Source organism: Grampus griseus (genome assembly GCF_964374135.1).
Source record: "Grampus griseus genome assembly, chromosome: 4".
Lineage (NCBI taxonomy): Eukaryota > Metazoa > Chordata > Mammalia > Artiodactyla > Delphinidae > Grampus > Grampus griseus.
Genome location: NC_138997.1, coordinates 12351834 through 12373151, shown reverse-complemented (window position 1 = coordinate 12373151; position 21318 = coordinate 12351834). Strand labels below are relative to the sequence as shown.

General features: G+C 38.6%; 1 protein-coding gene across 1 annotated transcript in view; it reads right to left on the bottom strand.

Moving 5' to 3' along the window:
- Positions 1-2452: 2452 nt before the first annotated feature.
- The window catches only part of GRID2 (glutamate ionotropic receptor delta type subunit 2), a gene marked incomplete at both ends in the record, with an annotated part of 1377541 nt that continues 1358675 nt past the window's right edge, over positions 2453-21318 (bottom strand). The window contains one exon of the mRNA XM_082652914.1: positions 2453-2611. Within this exon, the coding sequence (XP_082509040.1) occupies positions 2453-2611 (159 nt within the window). The remainder of the gene's footprint in view (positions 2612-21318) is intronic.

The window sequence follows — 21318 nt, the reverse complement described above, 5'->3', positions numbered from 1 at the left end:
AACCTGGGATAGACTGTTCCAGTGAGACTGTACTCAAATTAGATCAGCCAATCCAAAATCCATTTTGAATCACCAGAACTGGAAGGCTAGGCTAAGGCTTGGCCATGTGTGTAGGATAGAAAACATACCTCCTTCTGTGTGTGTGTGTGTGTGTGTATGTGTGTGTGTGTGTGTGTGTGTGTGTGTGTGTGATATGAGACTTGTTAGCCAGGAACACAGCTTATCACAGGTCTGTTAGACAAGGAGTAGACAAGTCAAAATCAGAGAGATAAGAGCCAGGTTGGCCCGAGGGATAAAGTGTGCTTGAAGAAGGAATGTGTTACCAAATCTTTGCTATAAATGAATGTCTAGAATTTTTTCTTGCCAGCCCAGCTATAATAAATCACGCAGTCAGGGGTGGCTTGTGTTTTGCTTATCTGGGTCAGTGTCTTCTTATAACCAAATCTCTTCTCACTCTGTCTTAGGAGGCATGCTCTCCACTGGAGGGGCTGGTGATTCCTTTAGTAGCCAAAACCCAGGTGACTCCCTGAATCATTGCTGTCTGGCTAGTCCTCTGGGGCCAAGAGGGGGTTCTCTACTATCACCCTGGGGAAAGTCTTCCATCAAGAAGGCTGACTGGTGTCCAGGTCTAGTGGTGTGTTAATGGTGGAATGTCTATATGGCAATAGGGTCCTGGCTTTGGTCCTCTGGATTATATCCTTGTCATCTTGTGAGGCATCAGAATTCTTACACTGAAGCCAGATATCTAGGAGGGCACGTACTTCATCTTCTTTGTACCATTCACTTGCATGAAAGTGGCAAGAATACCTCCTTCTGGTAAATTATAATACTGTATTTGGAAGGAAAGAGGAAGAGCCCATGGAAAATGGGGTGATTAGAAATAACAAAGTTACAAAGTGCTTTCACATACATTTTCACTGGAGTCTCACAACAACCCTGTGAGGTAGGTATAGTGTATAACACTTTCAATTTTATTTTGCAAAGAAAGACACCAAAGACTAGAGAGCTTAAGTGATTTGCCCACAGTCATGATAAGTGCCAGGACCCAAACTCGAAGCCACGTCTTCCAAATTCACAGCTTGATTCCACCTGCGAGCAGCTACAACCTGAGGGCTACCAGTTTGATGACATATGGGGAAGGCGCTTAGTAAGTGAGCACCTAACTTGTTTAAAAGTCAGGTGGTTTAGAAAGGATACATTAGTGACCAGAATCTATACAATCACCACTAGCAGGGGTTCCCCCGGGGACTGCTGCTTATGGGCTTGAATCTTGTGGGTTGCTTTGGCATATTAGGAGATCATCTGAGTAACCTGGACAGCTAGGAGCTTCCTGGGTGGTCAAAGATCAGAGATGAGGGGATTCTCGTGGCCATCATCCCACTGCTGTAGCACTGATCATTCTGTTTAGTTGTTTGACTTCCCCATTAGAATGTAAACTTCTTAGGGGCAAGCACTGTAACATATTCATCACTGTATAATCAGAATTTAATACAGTTCTGGGCACATAATAGATCCTCAATAAAAATTATTTAAATTCACCGAGGATTGAGATGTTTCATGGGATGCTTCCGTACTTTACTTGTAAGAGATTGATTTGCCTGGAAGAGGTATACTAGATGAATGTGGAACTAGGAACAGGGAAGACTCAGTTATTTTGATGGTGGGTAGTATACACAGGCACTGCTATTCCAAGGTGTAATTTCATGATGCAAGTGATCTTTGTCTACAATGACAAATTTAATAGATGTGGATTCAAACTGGTAGCTCTACATTAGTCAGGGATCCATGCAGAATGTAGGTTTTTGATGGCCACTGGGGGTGAAGGCAATGTGTCTTGTCATGGAGAAATGTGGTTCATTTTGGTAAATATGAAGATAACATGGTTTCAGTAATATGGAGAGAGCTCTGTGATAAAATTCTCTGGAGATGATTAATCACAGTCACCAGTGGTTCAATAAAAGTTGGGAGAGGCCTCAGTCTTCTTCTGGTTCAATTCTGCCAAGGCACATTCTCCTCGGTCCTCCACGTCTGTCTTCTTGACACTTGGCCATCAGAAGTCCCAAGACCCACAGTTGATACTGTGTTGAACCTTGAACAGGTAGAAGCTGGAGGACAAAGCTTCTGTGGTCCAGACCTGGACCTCAGTGTGAATGCTCCTGACCATGACACATAGGCAAGGAGCCCACTGCATAGAAGCATCCCTCCAAGAAGAAGGGGCCGGCTGCGCTAAGACCCACGACCTGTGGCTGAAAGTAGTAGTCACGTTGTTGCTTTTCTATGAGTGGATTACAGAAAAAATCTGTGGGTGTCACAACCTGGTGAGTTCAACTTAAGTAAGAATTTTTAACTTAGGGTATAATACATCAGCTCACCAGTTCTGGGCACTCAGGATCAAGTGGGTCCCGAAATCGATAGGTGGGAAAGAGATCAGCAGCCCTGGAGCTGCTAGAGGTTATGGGTCATCCAGAGGTCCTCCCAGGTGTGATGATTGGTGCAGGCCACGACTGGATGCCTGGCTTCTCCAGGTACTGGTGCCAAGTTGCAAACATGGCCTCAATGGCCAAGCATTCCTTCTTTCAGATGTTGTAGTTTCATTCTGCAGGGATGAAGCCTGCGGGGAAAATAAGGCGTAAGGTCACATCAAGATTGATTTCAGGTAAGATCTGGCTTTCCATTGTCCTGCTACTACTTCTAAGGCATTGGCTCCACTTTAAAGGTCCATTGTAAACAAAGTGTAGCATGATGACAGCCATTGCAGACCTCATAGGACTTCATAGGTTTTCTGGACCCCAGGCAGCCAAAAGAAAGCATAGCATATTGCCTGCTCTTTCAGTGGAATCTGTTTCAGGGAGGGCCTTGAAGTTCACCCAGATCTGGATTAGGATACACTGGTAGCTTATACTACACAAGGCCTTGGATATCTTCACCTGAAAATAAAGTTAGCATCTTCTCAAATGGAGAGTCAGTAGAGCTTTCTACCAAACTTGGTCTTGATATACTTTTTTTTCTTTTTTTTTTTTTTCTTTTGCGATATGCGGGACTCTCACTGTTGTGGCCTCTCCCGTTGCGGAGCACAGGCTCGAGACGCGCAGGCTCAGCGGCCATGGCTCACGGGCCCAGCCGCTCTGCGGCATGTGGGATCTTCCCGGACCGGGGCATGAACCCATGTCCCCTGCATCGGCAGGCGGACTCTCAACCACTGCGCCACCAGGGAAGCCCCCGGTCTTGATATACTTTTACATGCAATACCCTGGAGCCTGTCTCCTTAGATCTTGAAACTCTGATCTTGACTTTTAATGATAGTTTCGTACCATGCATAGGCTTTAAAACACTAATAATAAATAATAAATATATAAATCCTAGTGAAGTTGTAACCGCCAATCAAATTCGATGTTGTTAAATGCATTTTTAACCCACCCATTTAAATATATGCTCTTAAACAAGGAAAGTCCCTCTTTCTTGAAACCCAAGGGGTAGACCTCATAATTTAGCCATTAAATGACAAAATCATAAAACTTTAGATCAACAGCAAGAGTCTTGAACCTAGGCACAAATTGGGACGCTTAGCTTTGGCCAGCTTCAGAGGGGTCAGCGTGATCCTTCCTCTATGTTCTTGTTAGAATTTGAGCCCAGATTTTTTTGTCAAAATCTTTGCTAATGCTCTAGAACTTAGAGAAAAGTGTTTCTAAAAATTATTAGTGGATTGTTAGCACTTACCAGTTAATGGAATTAAACAACCAGTTATTTCTGCAATGCAAATGGTCTCACTGAGCTAAAACTAGAAATCAGCTCCAAAGACTTGAGAAGACATTTCCCAAAGTGAGCTCTGTGAACACTAATTCTAAGAAATGGGTTTTGTCATTAAGAAGATTTGGGGAACACTGCATAATATCTACCTCTTATGAAGACTTAAATTACACAAATTTTAAAGACTCTAGGAAGTCTTGTAGTAAATAATCTTATTCAACTATGTTTAACTCAGTATGTCCCCAACATTTCTATGTGGAGTTAAGTTTTTAAGTAATATTTAGGAATTTAGTAATATTAGCATTTTGTAGAACTGGTGCTACACAGAACAAATTTTAGTGAATACTGGACTAGCAAGTAATGTACAAAAATACTTATTTTTAAAATATACATTTTCCCCACCAAAAATAAATGAATTAGCCAATTACTAATTATTTGTTATTATAATTGTCTTAGAATTAACCTGGGTTCTTTGGAAAATAGGAAATGCACTTGTTTAAAGCATGAATTCTGCCTTTAGTAGGCTCAGAATCTGGTTAGGGAGATGAGTCTGTCATACACAAAACAATGTCAAACACCAGAAAAGTCCATATAAACAAGCAATAAGTTAAGTAATGTGGACTAATAGATATAGTAGTTCTAGAGAGGCACATCAGATACTGGAATAATGAAGGAAGAAATCTTAGAGGAGATGCCACTGGTTTTGTGGGGAGAGCTAGAATTTTGACAGGTCGAGGGCAATTTTACTTAAGGGCAAAAATACACAAACTTTGAGGGCCCTGTGACTCCTAGAAGCATGAAGTAGTGTGGCAAACAATACTTTGTTACACTGTAATCATTGAATTCTAACATATCTTGAGGCCTTCCCACTCAAGGACAGAAGGCTATATAGCAGTATAATTAAAAAAAAATTTTCTCCTATACCTCTTTAGAGTTCTTACCTAGTATATTATTATGAGTTGCTTAACTGTCTATTTTCTGTGATAATCTAACTGATGCCAGGGTGAATATTTTATTTATTTGCATATCTTTGGAAACCAACACCTTTGTATCCCTAGCATCTGGTCCTTGGTAGTTCAAATGGCCTATTAATATACTGTTTGAACTGTAGCCCCATCAGTCATGTGGAGGAGAACTTCCCCCTTTGAAGACAGGACACCTTAGGAAGCCAGGAAATGCCTGGTGAGGTCACACCTAAGATGCTGGCCTGGACTTGTGACCCAAAGACAAGCCACTGCCTCCTAAGAACACTGTAACACCCAGGGGCATCTTGGTGGACAAGCCTGAGCTTCCGGCTTGTAATGCCTGCAGTCAGAGTGAATTATTTGACCTGCAGGATTCTGAGGGCCACACAGAGGCTGTGAGGTGCTTTTCTCCCTTTTCACTTTGACCAACTCACTGAGGCTCTAGTAACTGCCTAGAAAACATCACACACAACACCTGGGGACTGGATATGATGTGGTGGGTGTAGAGTTTTATGTTGTTTTTGTTTTTAATCTTTAGGAAAGTCTTCTGTCTTCTTGTTCCATTGTTGTATTTACACTTTGCAGTGGTTTAAATGCTAATCACAAACAAGGTATGCATAAAAAAACTTCAATCGCATAAAATCAAACGGTAAATTTGAGTGGTATTTTTGAGAAGGAGCTGATTTTAAAGACAGAAAAAAACTTGGACCAGGACTATTAACATTCAGAATTGTAACTCCTATTTGATTTTTTTTTAAATCACTTCTGTGTTTCTCTCTCTTGCGCGAGCTCTCACTCAAGACAGTCTTTCTGGATAATTCATTGTAGAAATGAGAGAGGAAGCATGTAATTTTATTTTGATATTACTGGTAAATCAGAGTAGTACACGATTGCCTCAAACTCTGAATTGTTTGAAATTTTGAATGGTTTTATTTGCTTAAGAAAATGGAAGAAAACTGAAACAGAGGAAGAGACTATGAATGAGTTGAAAAGATAACTGTAGGTCTGGCGGCATATTCCGCCAAGTGTACACCAGGCACAGGGATTCTACCTTTTCATTCCAGACTGCCGGCTGACTGAAGCTCTTTGTTCAAGCGAGGCCGTCGGAGCCACGCTTGGCATCGTCTACTAAGAAAACCTGACACACTCACCTACACGTGCTTATGACCTTTGCAAATATCTTTTTAAAAAAATTTAGTTTTTTATTGAATACCAATTAACAAAAGCAACACATGATAATTATTATACTATAATGACAGTGTACAAGGAATCTAGAGCCATTCAAGTAATACAAACCCAGTAAAGCAGAAATTAGAAAGTCTCAGGTAAGCACAAAATAAAATAAATATCATAATATTGGTAGATACACACTACTGTTCAATTGATTGATATTAGGAAACAATATCAGCACATTAGGTTATGACTTCTTATGTATCAAAAGTATAGAGCCTACACTTTATAATAGTCATTCTTGATAACAAAAACTTGAACTGAAGTCCTAAAGGTGCCCCTTATGTAATGTTTCTAAATCTTGCTAATAAAAAAAGTCTTTTTGACAGCACTCTCTCTCTCTCTCTCTCTCTCTTTCTCTTTTTTTTCAAGTTTATCTCTTCCCATTCAATGGTAATTTACTTACCTCTGAACCAGCAAAATTTAAAGGCCTTTCCATTGCAGGACTAAGGGCAGTCAGACCTGACATTACACTTTCTATCTATAGAAAATTCGTGCAGACATCCAAGATGACGATTCCAGCAGGACAGTAAAATTTGCTGGAAAGATTTATCAATAGGAAATACTTTTAAAGAACACCAAAAGTCAGAATTTAGGGGCATTAATTTCAAAGATGGAAGTAGTATAGACTCAGAAAATATTTCTCTTATTCCTTCCCTTTTTTGGACCATTTACATTTTAATTGTTGTTTTATTTATCATAAAGAAACTATCTTGTTGCAGAGATTTAACCAAGAGTTTTGACCCTGAGATATTAAACATGTGCAAAATATTCCAAGTAGAAATGGAAAATCTCACACGCTTTATGATAAAAGGACAGAAGGTACAGTGTAAATACTGCAGCAAAGATGTTAAAGCAGTGCACAATTAGATTTCCATATAAACATTATCTATTAGTTAAGTGAAAATCATGCTAAGTTTATTTCCTTAGGACTTTGGTAATGTGTGTTTTTAAGTGGTTTTCCTTTTTTGAATTTTTTTTTTACTCATGTGAGGTAACAGTGATTCCTCATGTAATCTGTTCCTTTTATGTACAATACACATCACACACACACACACACACACACACACGCACAGAGTCAAAGTCAATGGCAGTGGGTGGTTTATGTCAGGGCTGGTTTTGACGCCCCTCTCCCGGAATAAGATAAATGTAAGTGATGAAGAACTCCTGGGGTTGGTTGAACTCATTTTGTATTCAACACTCTGCCTGGCCCCTTTCTCATCTCTTTCTCCCTCTCTTTGTATGTTCAAGCCTACTTGAGTTTCTTTTTTCTTTTGTAGAACTTGGTTCTTTTGATGTGTTTCAGGGCACGCCCTGTGGCAAAGAGAACTTCCCAGGAATCGGAAACATCAGCACACAGGTCTGAAACGGCCACTGTGTAATAGCCAGAAAGATTCAGGCTCAGAAGCTGGGTTTTCTCTCTCCAAAAAAAGCATCAAAACACATAAGAGGAGGGCAAACACGCAACACAACCTACAGATATGATTTTAAAGGGACACATACGAGAAAATTTAATTGCTAAGTAGGCGTTTGGTGAGATTTTTTAACCTGGATTGAGCCCATGAGAGTAATTTAACCTGAGACATGTCTATAAGCATCTGCATATTTGCTAGTTTAACCAAATTCCCCTTATAATTTATAAATTAGTTTATTTTGTTTCACTGCTGTTATAGCATCTATGTATCTGAGATTTTCCACGGCACATGGTCCTATTAAAAATGATGTGAGAAAGTGCAGTGCTTTAACTCTCTATTTGTTTATGAAGTTGAAAGAAATGCTGTTATAAGTATTGTAAAATCGCTGTTAGAAAGCACCATCTATATTAGTGTTAGAAAGCACCATCTATATTAGTAATAGAAAGTCTAGATAGAAGGAGTTAATTATTTTATATCCCATATCAGTATTTCTATTTTCATAAATTAAAAATATTTAATAAAATAGTGTTATGTTTTATTTAAAATAGCTCTGTTTACTCACATATTATACTTTATGTGGCAAATCTTTCAGGACTATGTCACTGAATTAGAACTTGGAACTGAAAATTAAAAAAAAAAAACAGAAAATAAGGAAAATCAGTGCAGTTTAAGTTTACCGATACACAAACATCACTTTAAGATGTTCAAATAATAAATTCAATTTTTACCCAAGTCTCTAAAAGAAGTCTTTTATTTTTAAAACCAAAACAGTTGGAAAAGCAAACTTAACTATAAACTTGGTAATTTATTGCTTTAGAAAACCAATCTATATTAATTAGGTATATTGTTTACTTCTGTATAAATGAATTCATTCTTGGCCTACTGAAAAATAGAATGCTACTAACTGAATAATGGATCTAGGAAAAATCTGACCAGCAAACAGTTGATTATTTTCAATTAAATTAGATTCAGTTTAGTAAATGTATTGAGCACTATTTATGTGTTTGTGCTAATGACATTACCCATTGACTCCTGGGAAAATAGTGATATCACTGAATTCATCCAGCATTTTCCAACATACTTAATGCTTAGAAAAATCAACCAGCTAATTGCCACAATTTCTTTTAACTTTGGTCTCTATATCCACAGCTTAAAAGAAAGAGAGAAAATGATTTCTAAAATGATTCAGTTATTCAAATATTAGTAAAATACAAATTTTTAACAATAATATGGGCCGACAATTTTAACAAATTGGTAATGTTATAAAATAACTTTTATAACTACAATGTCTCTTGAATTTTTTCCACATGTATCCGGGTTACTACTTATGAATATTTGTACAAATATCTATGAATAACGGAAGAAAAAAATTTTTGACAATGGGAAAGACTGGGGATTCACGATACTCATTTAAATGCTACCAGGAAAGTTTAACGGGACTTTTATTTAAACCAAAACCAAATCTTTAATACACTACAAATACACATAGAAGAGTACAAAATAAGGATTTTTATCTTTCTGATGCAGCATATACTAATCCTGCTTCTTTCCTTAATGTTACATAGCATTTCTAGAAACTGGATGCTTCCAAATTATTTGATCCTAAATTTTTTTTTTTGCAGTACACGGGCCTCTCACTGTTGTGGCCTCTCCCGTTGCAGAGCACAGGCTCCGGACGCGCAGGCTCAGTGGCCATGGCTCACGGGCTCAGCCGCTCCACGGCATGTGGGATCTTCCCGGACCGGGACATGAACCCGTGTCCTCTGCATCGGCAGGCAGACTCTCAACCACTGTGCCACCAGGGAAGCCCTGATCCTAAATTTGATAAGATACACAGATTGGACATTGCAACACTTTCCAGCTTTATGGCAGTGGCTGCATGCAAAGGGGCATATGAAGTCCTCAACCTGTTTATAAAGGTCAGAGAAAGCCACAGGTTTTGAAGGAGCAACACACAGTGCTTCCCTGTTGACACAGGATCACTGCTGTGACACATCACACCGATTGTCACATCATATATTTTAATGGTGCTAGAAATCTTGTTTTGCCATAGTTACAGTTGTTTTCTGCCTCTCCTTCTTTTCTTCAGAGGTGCTATCTTTGACCTCTAATATGGCATTGAAGTCTGGCGTGCCAGGTATCTGACTAACGTGTATCCTTTATATTAACCCCAAACCGGGAAATCAAGTGCTTTTATTTTTAAAAATATGCAAAATTTAAGAGAAATTTAGCCTTTTCAGATGGACTGACGAGTTCTAGACTTAGCAATGTTTCCATTTATTTGACTGATGCCTAAAGTAAGTTTTCCTTAGTGTCTCACTGAAAATTTTTCCAGCCATGTTTATAGAAACCACTTGGGAAAACATACACCTATGAATTTTCCAAATATTTTTCTTTTTAAACAAAAGCAAAACATAAAAACTGATTAGAAATTAGTTGACCAGGGATTTCCCTGGTGGCGCAGTGGTTGAGAGTCCGCCTGCTGATGCACGGGACACGGGTTCGTGCCCCGGTCCGGGAAGATCCCACATGTCGTGGCGCGGCTGGGCCTGTGAGCCATGGCCGCTGAGCCTGTGCGTCCGGAGCCTGTGCTCTGCAACGGGAGAGGTCACAACAGTGAGAGGCCCGTGTATCACAAAAAAAAAAAAAAAGAAAATTAGTTGACTGAATTCAATCAGATTTTATTTTGTTTTATTTTTTTAAGCTATAATGTAATCAAAAAAAATTTTAACATCTTTATTGGAGTATAATTGCTTTACAATGGTGTTTTAGTTTCTGCTTTATAACAAAGTGAATCAGCTTTAAATTAAACTTTTAATTACATAAAGAGTTAAAGGATATGCTGGAGACGTCACACCTATCCAAATCATACTGATTGGTTACTTTTATTGATTAAATTTACCAGATAACTGTATAATCTCTATTTTACTACTAGAATTGTGAAATGATTCCATTTTTGAAAATTTTAGTTATTGGGTGGCTTCCAAAAAATTTATTTATTTTAAAAATAGTTATTTGGCTCAATTGAAGGTTTTCTGCTCTTTTGTTTCTATGTCTTCCCCATCCCCCCAATATGTCTATGTGGATGTAATCTAAATATTTTTCTAAAAGAACAATGGGCTAAAAAATTATACAAAAGAACAATGGGCTGATGTTTTCTTCAGTTTCCCCTTGTTCATGACCAGTTTTTTAGGGACTTTAGGGATCATCTATTCCAAACCTCTCAGTTTACAAGGTGGCAGTCTTGGGGAGTTTACATGACTTTTATCACTCAGATCTAGCACCATAGTAGGTGCTCAATGAAGATGTGTTGACGGAAGGAATCCGTATAGAGTCACATAAACACAATACCATAGCATTTAAGACATTGCACTGCAATGACTCATTTAGAATAATAAACTTTCATAAACGCCATCTCGTAGCTACAACACCACCATGAGACAGGAATCTTAGTAGATTCCATTGATTGTAGAAACGATTTAGTAGGTGAGATAACTGAGTTTAAGGATCATCAAATGGTTTGCCCAAGATCCGGCAGCTAAGCAGTGGAAGAGCTATTTGAACTCCTATTTTCTGATTTCTGAGCCTTGGTGAGTAACCACTGTGCATACTGCCCATAACCTGTTTTTCTCTGTCTCTCTCACTTTTCTCCACTCTCAGATAAAAGGCAGGAGCTGGTGTTATTAATCTTTGGAAGCCCAGGATGCTTGGATAATAAAGAGCGCTGAATAAATGATTGCCGCAGGAATAAACCCAGGACTCCGGCTAATGGGTCCAGCTGTCTTCTTCCTACACCACGATCCATTCAGAGCACAGGAGGTGGCATTTGAGAAGGTAGAGGAAGACTGAAATCTCTAAGGGACTGAAATCTCTAAGGTACAGAAATGCTTCAAACCATTTAAACTAACGAAACTTATTCTACGTTGTCAGTAACGTATGTAAGAGCAATTTTGCTTCTTGAACGTGGCTTACTGAAGACAGAATTTGCTGGTGGTTTCCTGTGCACCCGATGCCTAAGCAAGTACTCAGTGTCCTGTGCACAACGCATGGTCTACAGACTCACGCGTGATTTAAACTTGACCCAGGGAGTCCAATCAGTCATTACTGAGGCTCTCCTCCACCTGCCTTCCAGCTGAGTTTGCACCATGGTCCTGAGTCCGTAGGCACAGTCACTAGTCCTGGGTCCACACTGGTTTTCTAACAAGATGCCCACATCCCAGGCTGAGGTCAGGGGCCTTGTGATGTCCAGAGGCTTTGCTGTTTCTGTTCTTGCCTTAGAAGCAGGATTATTTGGCAAGACTGGGGTCCCGCACTGCAGAACCTCCTCACAGAGCCTCTTTCACTGACGTCTCTCTCTCCCCAGTCCATCCCATTCTCCCCTTTTTTGTTGTTTTCTGGGGAAAATTTTGTCCCCTTTCCTTCTTATTTCAGACTAACTCCCTGGCATCTCTGTCTCTCCAGATCTCCTAACATTATCTTTCTGATAACCCTAAGTTTGTACCAAAGGCAGAAAAAGCACCTGCTTTCCACTTTGAAAAGAAATACGAAGGGCCTGGTTTTGAGCTTGGAGTTGGGAAGAAGGGAAAACTGCAGAAAGTAGAACGTAAATTCATATTTCAAACATATCCTACCACAATGCTTTTTGAAATCGTGCATAAGTGGTTTTGACATATGACCACCATGGTAAATTATAATTGTTAGTTTGTAGGGGGATTTCTTTGCATCTTTCCAAGGGCAAATCCCCGTGGCATCTCCCCACGAATAGCTGTTGAGACATTTCTCTGCAGGGCTTCTAGGAGGGGCAGCTCATAGCTCAACTATATCACAGGTTCTCTGTCCTGCAGGAACTACATTAATGCTCCTAGAAAAATTAAGTTTTATTTAAAACTATGCATTAGGAGTGGGAATTTCTTTGTTACAAAAATCTCCAAAAAATTAGTATGTACTTCGACATATAAGTGGAATTATAACGATGTAATAACCATTCATTGAATTTGAATAGCAACACAATACCCTTTTGAAATGCATTCCCATGAAAGTTCACTCGGTGTCCTACAAGTCTCAGATCAAATATTACTGCCCCAGGGAGGCCTTTTCTGACCACTCTATCTAAATGGGTTCCTCCCTTCTCTACGCTTTACTTTATGTCCTTCACAACACTTTTGCTATCTGAATTAGCTGCGTGGCAGGCAGAATTCTAAGATGGCCCTCAAAATTCCCACATGCTGGGGTGTGAGTTCTGTGTAATCCTCTCCCTTTGAGTGTAGGCAGGACCTTTGACTATGATGGACTATCTCTGCTGTGATTGCTAGTCAGTTAACTTAGAGCCATTCAGAAGTCAGATGACCTGGTTAGGCCTGACCTAGCCAGCTGAGCCCGTACAAGGGACTGGGCCCCTTCAGAAGTCAGAGGGACTTGAAGCCCGAGAGGCCCTGTGGGAATGGCCAAGTGCAAAGGAGCTGTGGTAGCAAGAAAACAGGAGCCTCAGTCCCACAGCTGCAAGGAACTGAGTTCTTCCAACAAGTGAACTTGGGAGAGAAACCCTGACTCCCAAAAGGAGTGCAGCTTAGTCAGCAGCTCTACTGCAGCCTTGGGAGACGCGGAACAAACCCGAACACGCTCCTACGACGCTTTCCCCGCCAGCGAGTATCGTTATCGCCTCAAACTAAGCTTATAAAAGCGAAACAGTCGACACAGGGTTTTCACACGAACTCTTGCTATTAATATATTTGCTTTTAAGGCTCTCAACCGATGGCATCATACACGCTTTCCTATGTAGATCATATTATTGTCATATCTCAAGGTTAATAATATTTACAGAGGTGGAGAAGAAGCCTATACTTACCACCTGGTTACAAGAAAGATAATAAAATAAAAATATTATACTAAAGAAATACAGTACTCTTAATTAAAAAAATTACATCAAGCACTACAGGTAAATTTGGAATGGTATATTATTACAGACGTATTGATACTTATTTAAACAAGGACCAAGTTTAAATTGCAGGAGCAAATCCTTGAGCAAAATGCGTACAGCTAGCTTTCAGTTTCTCTCTTCCCTCTCTTGTCATTTTTCACATAATGGAAGCCTGTTATTAAAGTGGAAATTAAGTTAACTGCATATAGTTTCCTTTTGATAAGTACTATATGTATCCTACATGCACAGAATCTTCATGATGCTGCTGTAAATCTTTTAGCCTTAATATGGTTTCCCTAAGGCATTTTTCTTAAAAAATTCCTCTTGGTTTTGAACTTTTTCCTCTGTTACAGACATGCTACCATATACTAAGATACTAATGTGTTATGAAAAGAAAAAAATTATTTTCTTGATACTGTTCAAAATGTCTAGGGATTAAAGGTATCATAACTATTTGTGATTCTGCTCATAATCTCAACTATTTCTCTCTGTACCAAAACCACCTTATGTGAAAAATACGTTACTGCTGTTTTAAACTCAATGTAGAGCTTAGTTATGAATTCTGATCTACTGAGTCATTAGAATTTTCTTCTAAAGTAAATAAGATTCTAACAGTAATGAAGTATTTTATGGGAGTACTTAAAGATGATGAATCGGGGAATGTGGAAATCATGAGTAATTCTCATCCACCTTTCACACTCTTTTCCTACTGAGGCTTTCTCCCGAGTCTTCCATTCTCAAAGAATATCCTCGGAGAACAACAAATGCCAGGAATTGTAAGGAAAGGAGGGGAATGGGGAGAAAAAAAATAAAAGCAGAAACCGGCCAGGCACAATTTAAATCCTGAGGGCATGTGCCATGTTACTTAATTTGAGCTGCATGATGCAAAACAAATCAAAAATTATCCGCAAGTTGGCAAAGCCTGCCGAAAGTACAACGCGAGGAAGAAACAGAGTTAGCAGGCAGCAGATTTAAGGCATGCTTGTTGAGGTGCTTTGGAGAAAGCGAGCTGCGTGACCCCCATCCTCAAGCATAAAGAAACTCCAAACAGACTCATTTGCCACGAAGGATGAAATGTGGAGGTGCTGTGGCGCCGGGGCCTCTGCCTCTCCAGGAATCCTTCCCTCAAGTCAGTCTGGTGGGTTTCTGTGTCCCAAAGTTGTCCCTATGCAAACAACAGGTTGAATATTGTAGGTGTGGGTTATTAAAGTGTCCCTGGGACAATGGCGGTCTGTGTCCCATTTGTAACGCTTGGATTAATCTTTGGAAAGTGCACACAAAATGTGACATGATGTTGGCTTCCAACATTATTCAGTCTGCATAGCAGCAAATCCTGCCCTGTCTCCTTGGAAATAAAACTCTGCAGACGTTATCACTGCCATGTAAAAAGGAACCTATCGTTTATGCTCGGGGTTAGGGACAACCTGATAGAATTTCTGCTTGTTTGATTGTATAGTTTGGAGAAGCATTTATGAGGGAAACAAATTGTATTCTGTCATCTTCTTCACAGCCTCCCTAAAGAAAATCTGCAACCAGGTAAATCATATTATTATTTATTTTTCTGCAGATGGGAAAAATCAGAAAGCCTCTATCTTTTAAAAGAATTCCACATTAGTGTAGGATGAGAAACCAGAACTGGTCCCTAACAAAAGGCAGGATCGTTGGCATTTCCCCTCTTCTCACCTCACTTTTCCCCTTTTGATTTTGGAGGCTCTGGAGGAGAGTGCCAAGATGAGAAAACTGGGTGAGGAAAGCATGCTGAGGGGACTTAGCGTTCATCATATTTCCTTTCCTTTTTCCTGCATCCTTGGAGCTCCTGAAGCTTTGAGGCTTAGCCCCACCTCATTGTTCACCAGAAAATTCTTTTTGAATTATGTGTCCTGTTCACAAAAGTACTCAGTAGCATTGTGGAATTTGGAAAGATGGTCTCTCAAATCATTTTTTTAAAGTGCATCTCAGTATTACAATTTCATAAGACAATTAGAACTAAGATAATGGAAATTCAAAAGGCATGTTAAATTATAGACAACCATCAGTAGTGGTTGAAACTCCCGTAGAGCAAAGTTGGAAAATATTCTCTCTCATTTATGACCAACTCCGAACACAGGAGAAATCGGAAATTGCCTAACAAAATGGAATTAAGGCAAAAAAAAAAAAAAAAAGTCAGGGCATTGTTCTAGAACAGTGGCTTTTAAAGTGTGTTATAGATGAATGTCTTTATTTTTATTATTAGAATACAATTACTCCAACTGTAATTTTTTTTTTTTTGTCTCATAGGGAAATAGGGTTTTGTCAAAGCAGGTTAGAAATGGCTTCCCTCAAATTTTATGGTGTAGACACTTTCTTATACTATTGTTTGTGGATCCATCAAAACACCAAAATAAGTTGAATGTTTAGACTTTGGTCTAGAACAGTCAACCATTTTCCTCATTTATTGCCTTTTAATAAGTAAATTTCATAAATTTTAAGGTACAAAATATGTTGAAAATACTGCTTTGATTTTGTTTGGCATAGTGGGAATCAGCATAAGGTTTTATTTGGAAAATAATATAATTTCCATAGGAAAAAATAGGTTAAAACAGTAGTTGTAGAAGACTATAGCTAAATTACATATAGCTTGCTTCACAGTTTATCTAGAAGAGGTGGGAAAATCTGTGAAACCCGAAGCCCAGTGCTTTGAAATGCCTCCCTGGAGCAGTAGATGTGGTAGTGGATGGAGGGTGGCCCGTCCAGCTGGGCACTCATAGGGGGCTCTCGTGAAACCTTCCCTCCCCTCGCTCATTCACCAAGATAACATGGGTCACAGACGGCCTTGTTGTATAGACTCTAAAATTGCATATTGCCTTTTTCTAATGTGTTTTCCTTCTAGGGCTTCAGTTTTCACCTGCAATATGTCTGCTTGGACCTGGTACCAAGAGTTGCATTGATTTCTGCTGTTTATTCAGCACTTCATTCGGCATCAGAGGTGGGGTGAAAGGAGTAGTGTAGGGTTGCCCAGCATGATTTTTGTCCCGGGCAGGCCAAAGGTAAAAGGAGAAGCATGTGGACAGTAGCGTAAATGGGGAAGAAAACAGCCCAGTTCACAATCCTGCATCAACCAACTTAGTTTTCACTGTTCAACTTTGGGATGTAAGTTAGATGAAACCTAGACTTCCGAGAAGAATGAGATCAGCAAGGTCAGCTGTTCAGGGCACTTAGAGGCGGGGATGTGTGCATCACATAACATCACTGTCAGGAGGAACAAACATTCCCACCAAGCGCTGAGAGTTTAGAAAGAGGATTGAATTAAAATTGTTTATTTTTTTAAAATACTTTTTAATTTTTATTTTTTAAGAGAAAAGTCTTTCTTTTTCTGACGATTTGGGCAGTAGATTGGGGTTAGGAGGTGTTGTACCAAATTATTGGTATCTGAAAATAATGTGGACAAAATATACTCGTTTCTTTCTATCTTTATTTTCATGCACTAAGAGAAAAACGACATACCCTATGACCACCTAGTCAATTTTTTAGGAAGTACACTCTAAGTCACTATATTTATACGTTTTAGAAACATCCTTGTAAAGAGAGTAAAAAATAAAATAACCAAAGGACTTAAATGTCGGGCTTACCTACCGCTAAAGAGAAGAATAAAGTACGTTTAAAATAATTTCTTTTTCAAAAGAGGGCTTGAGTCTTTTCCCAAAACGCTGTTACTTATGGAAGAACGAGTCAATGTTAAAATCTCGACAAATGGTGCCACAGCGCCACCATCTGGCCTTGTAGAAGACAGCAGGGAGTCACAACATGAGAGAGGAGCGCAAGTTAGTGTTTTCTCTTCCCTAAAGAGCGACTGGAGAAAGAAAAAGAAGACTCTGTCTCAGTGTAGCCCTGCATTTGTCACTACTTCAGCTAACATCAAAGGTCTGTGGTGTCAGAAACTGCCTCCATCTCTTTTTATGTTTCTATTTTAATTTGAAGAATGAACATATTTTTAATGGCTCAACCCATAAAAAATGAAAATCTCCCTAATGTTAGCAGTCTTTCTTTTCCTTTATTGACAGAAAATAGAAAGACCCCGCCCCCTTTTTTTAAAAGCATTAAAAGCCTGTAATTCAATGTTAGTTTGGTAGAGCTTACCAAACTAACAGGCTTACCTCCCTCATTTTCAACTTGTCTTTGGATATGTTTTTTTATAATGTTGCTGAAACTTCTTTGAGCTCTTAAAGCTCTGAGACGTTTAAGATAAAACACATTTTAATATATAATCAGAAGGACAATTTGACCTTGAAGGCATGGTGAGATAATTTAATGCATATTTAAAAGCTTGCTTTCTTTGGAATAAAATTTTTACTTCTAAAATTTGACTGTTTTAAGAAATATATGCATTTTTTAAACTTTCTGTTGCAGTTTCACAACATTGGACACAATTTCTAAGCAGCAGAGTGGTGTATGTATTTTCATTTTGACATCTCTTGACTTCCATAGAGTTGTTTTGAAAGATTGTCTTAGCTAAGAATTGTCTTAGCTTTCACCATATTTTTCACTCTATTAGCAGGTGCTTTTATTAATTAAAAGATATTATTATATTAAACAGAAATATGTACAGAATAATAACATTGTAAGACTATTTTGAGCCTACTGTGAATGAGGAAAGGGTTTCAAGTGCTTTCCATTTAATATCAGACATTAAGTTCTTTCAGGATACTATGAAGAATGTCCTATTACTATCTTCATTTTATAGATGAAAAAATGAAACACAGAGGCACTGAGTAACTTGCCTTGGGTAACACAGCTGACAAATGATGGATTTGAACCCTAGCCTTTAGACTCAATGTCTTTGATGATGCCACTAACCTATTTTCTCAGGGTACCAGTATTCTCAAAATATTTAAAATTTTATACTCTTTTGTATTATTGTATTTTCTCTTTGCACAAGAACCTATTTAATGTACAAGTAATGCCTTTAAAACATTTTATTAAAAATATTTCAATAATGTTAAAGGTTAAACAACGTTTTTTGAAGGCTAACCTAAAAAACAACAATTATGTATATCTTTTTTCCCCCATGGAATCATATACCATGTGTTCAAAATAAGTGACTTGTAAATGAACTTCAGAAAATGAACATTTTGTAAACTGAAGACTGTTTTTATTTTACCTAATTTTCTTAGATTCTAAATAGTCACTTTAGATACTTATACTGAATTATCCATGCTCATTTTATTGTAGTGTATTCTAAAAAGTAATCAAGGGAAATCGCTGTTTATATTTTGATTATTTATAAGGAAACTGTTCAGTTTTTTAATATTTGTTAAAATGTTTGGAATTTTCTAAAATTCTCTAGAGGTTCAGATTCTCATATTTTACCAATTTTGGAAAGTCTGTGCATATTTAAGTTTTATATAACAATTACCCTCCAAAACTGCTCTTAAACTGGTCTTATTTGAATTTTTAAAAAATATAGTACAGTATGTCCCATATTATTCTAATGGGGATAGAAAAATATGGGGCTATACAGAATGTTTTACTGTAATTCCACTCAATGTTTTATGAAGAAAATTGGGAAAATGTGACATCAAAAATATCATAAGAATGTACTTTTTTGTCCTGTATGTGGATTGGAGAATAGATTTTTACCACGATCATGTTGGGGTCACTGGGTAGGTTCCCTTTTGGTATATGAGATAGGAGGAAGCATTAGCTCAACATCAGCCTAACAATTTTATGAAGTGAAGCAATCACTGGAACCTTTAGCAATTTCTTTATTAAAAGCGCCTAATCGTTAGTTGGTGTGGAGCTTGGATATTGTCTTCAGTATTTCTAAGTATTTTTACATGTAAATATGGCGTTACTATTTTTACTAATTTCCTATTAAGTTTCATAATAGCTAATTTAGATGAAATTCAAAAACAAACATTTAGACTAGCAATTAAAAATCATGTAATGGTTATTTACTGAAAATTTGAATTATAGACATTTTAAGTCATCCAGCATTTGCACTTTGTTGACTCAGATTTTTGCCCAGTATTATTATTATCCATGTGTTTTAGCTATTACTTGGGAGGTAGGACGGATAGGAGGAGGAGAAAGATTGTGAAGGGAGAAAAGGTGATTTCTCTGTTTGCCAAGGACACAGATACAGAATAATACAAAGACGATTTGTTCTTCCACTGTGTGGTCAAGGAACAGTTCAATTCAGGGCACCTTGAAGGCTCAGCCTGTGTCTCTCCAGAACCACCACAAGAGGGCGGAGATGCTGATTGTCTTTCAGCAGAACTGTGAGAAAACAGGTTTTGGATTTCTTTTGTGTGTATGGTACACCTTATATTAGCACACTGATACTGATTTAAGTAATGCACTAAAGATTTTCCTTTTGGGCATAATTTTTTTTCGACAGAATTAAGTTGCGGTATTGTTACTCTATCCAACAGGAAGCCACTAGATTAATTATCCTCAAATGTCCCTTAGATCATATAATTTGGCTACACAAAAATTTCATTGCCCATTGAATGACTTTCCATCTTCTTATCCTGAGGCTCGTATCTTTATATCCGGAGACTTCAATTCTGAATGTTTTGGCTAAACCCAGGTTCTACATTTTCAGTGTTTTGCTGAATATATCCACCTGGATATTTTACCTTCATTTCAAATATGATATTTTTAAAACCAAATATCTCCTGTTTCAGGCACCGGCACTGTTTCAGGCACCGAGGAAAGAGCCTGCCCTCAATTTGCTTACATTCAAGCAGAAGGAGAAAGACAATACCAGGTCAGTAAATTACTTACTGTGTTAGTACACGGCACATAGTAAACCATACGTGCTACGCAAATGAACTGAGCCATGTAAGAGGAGATGGGAAGTGTTGGAAGAAGGGGTCATAACTTTCAGTAGGATGGTTTGGGGAGGTCTCACTGACCCTAGATTTTAACCTCATAATTCTTTTTAATGTTGTGCTTTAGACAGAACCTTGTTTATCATCCTTGATCTAAGTCATCACCAAATTCTATTGATTTTCTCAGAAAAATCAATGTGCTTTCATTTTCACTTGGACTACTTTTTGTCTTGTTTAGCCTCAGGACTACAAAGCTTCCTAACCTGACTCTGTGCCTCTGTGGCAGTGAGGGCAGAAGCTTAGCAAAACTGTTTCCATGTGGCCCTGTGATAAGCCAGTGGGTTGTGAGTGGATGTGACGAGTGCTACTTCTAGAGCCGGTGCATTAAAACTCCCACAATCCTCCGTGTTCTCTCCCTACTTGTTCTGCAAGCTGGAGGCAGAAGGTCCATAGGAGGCTCCAAAGTCCTGGGGCATGAGAGCCACTGGATAGACGCAAACCCGGCCCTAAAGTGCCAGATGGAAGACCACCCTCTCCTGGTCTTTATATGAGTGAAAGAATAATCTATTACATTAAGCCACTGAGATTGGGGGGAGGTATTTTTTGTAGCAAGTAGCATTATTTACCCTCATTAATATGGCCTCCTTCTATACTTCTTAGACCACTGCGACACCCCATTAAGATGAACTTTTTTTTAGTAACATTGAGTCATTGCTCTGCTGTTTATTCATAATTAGGTGAAATCTGCAGCTGTGGTTAAATCCAACTCTGTCTTCCTATGGCTAAACAGAAGCTGCTGAGGATGATCCAAGAAAACCCCTTACAACTGAACAGGACTTATCGTGGCCCCCAACCTCAGCTGAGCCCTCAAAGCTGTACACCCGTCCAACTGTGTTGCTCTAGCGAGCTCTCCATTCCTTATTCTTCTAAAATCTCTGACACATGACCCTCACAATGATTTGCCTTCTCTATCTTATGAAAACTAGACTCCCAACAGGGTTCTCATCCTGCAATCGAACATAGACATTTACTTGCATTCACACTCATCCTTTCACCCTGTCATGCAGTTACAGTAAAATATGTATCCCTTCTCCTATTGAAAACTAATCATGTCCTGGATCTCATTCCTTTTTGCCTTTTTTTGTTTGTTTGTTTTTGTTTTTGTTTTTGCTGTACGCGGGCCTCTCACTGTTGTGGCCTCTCCCGTTGCGGAGCACAGGCTCCGGACGCGC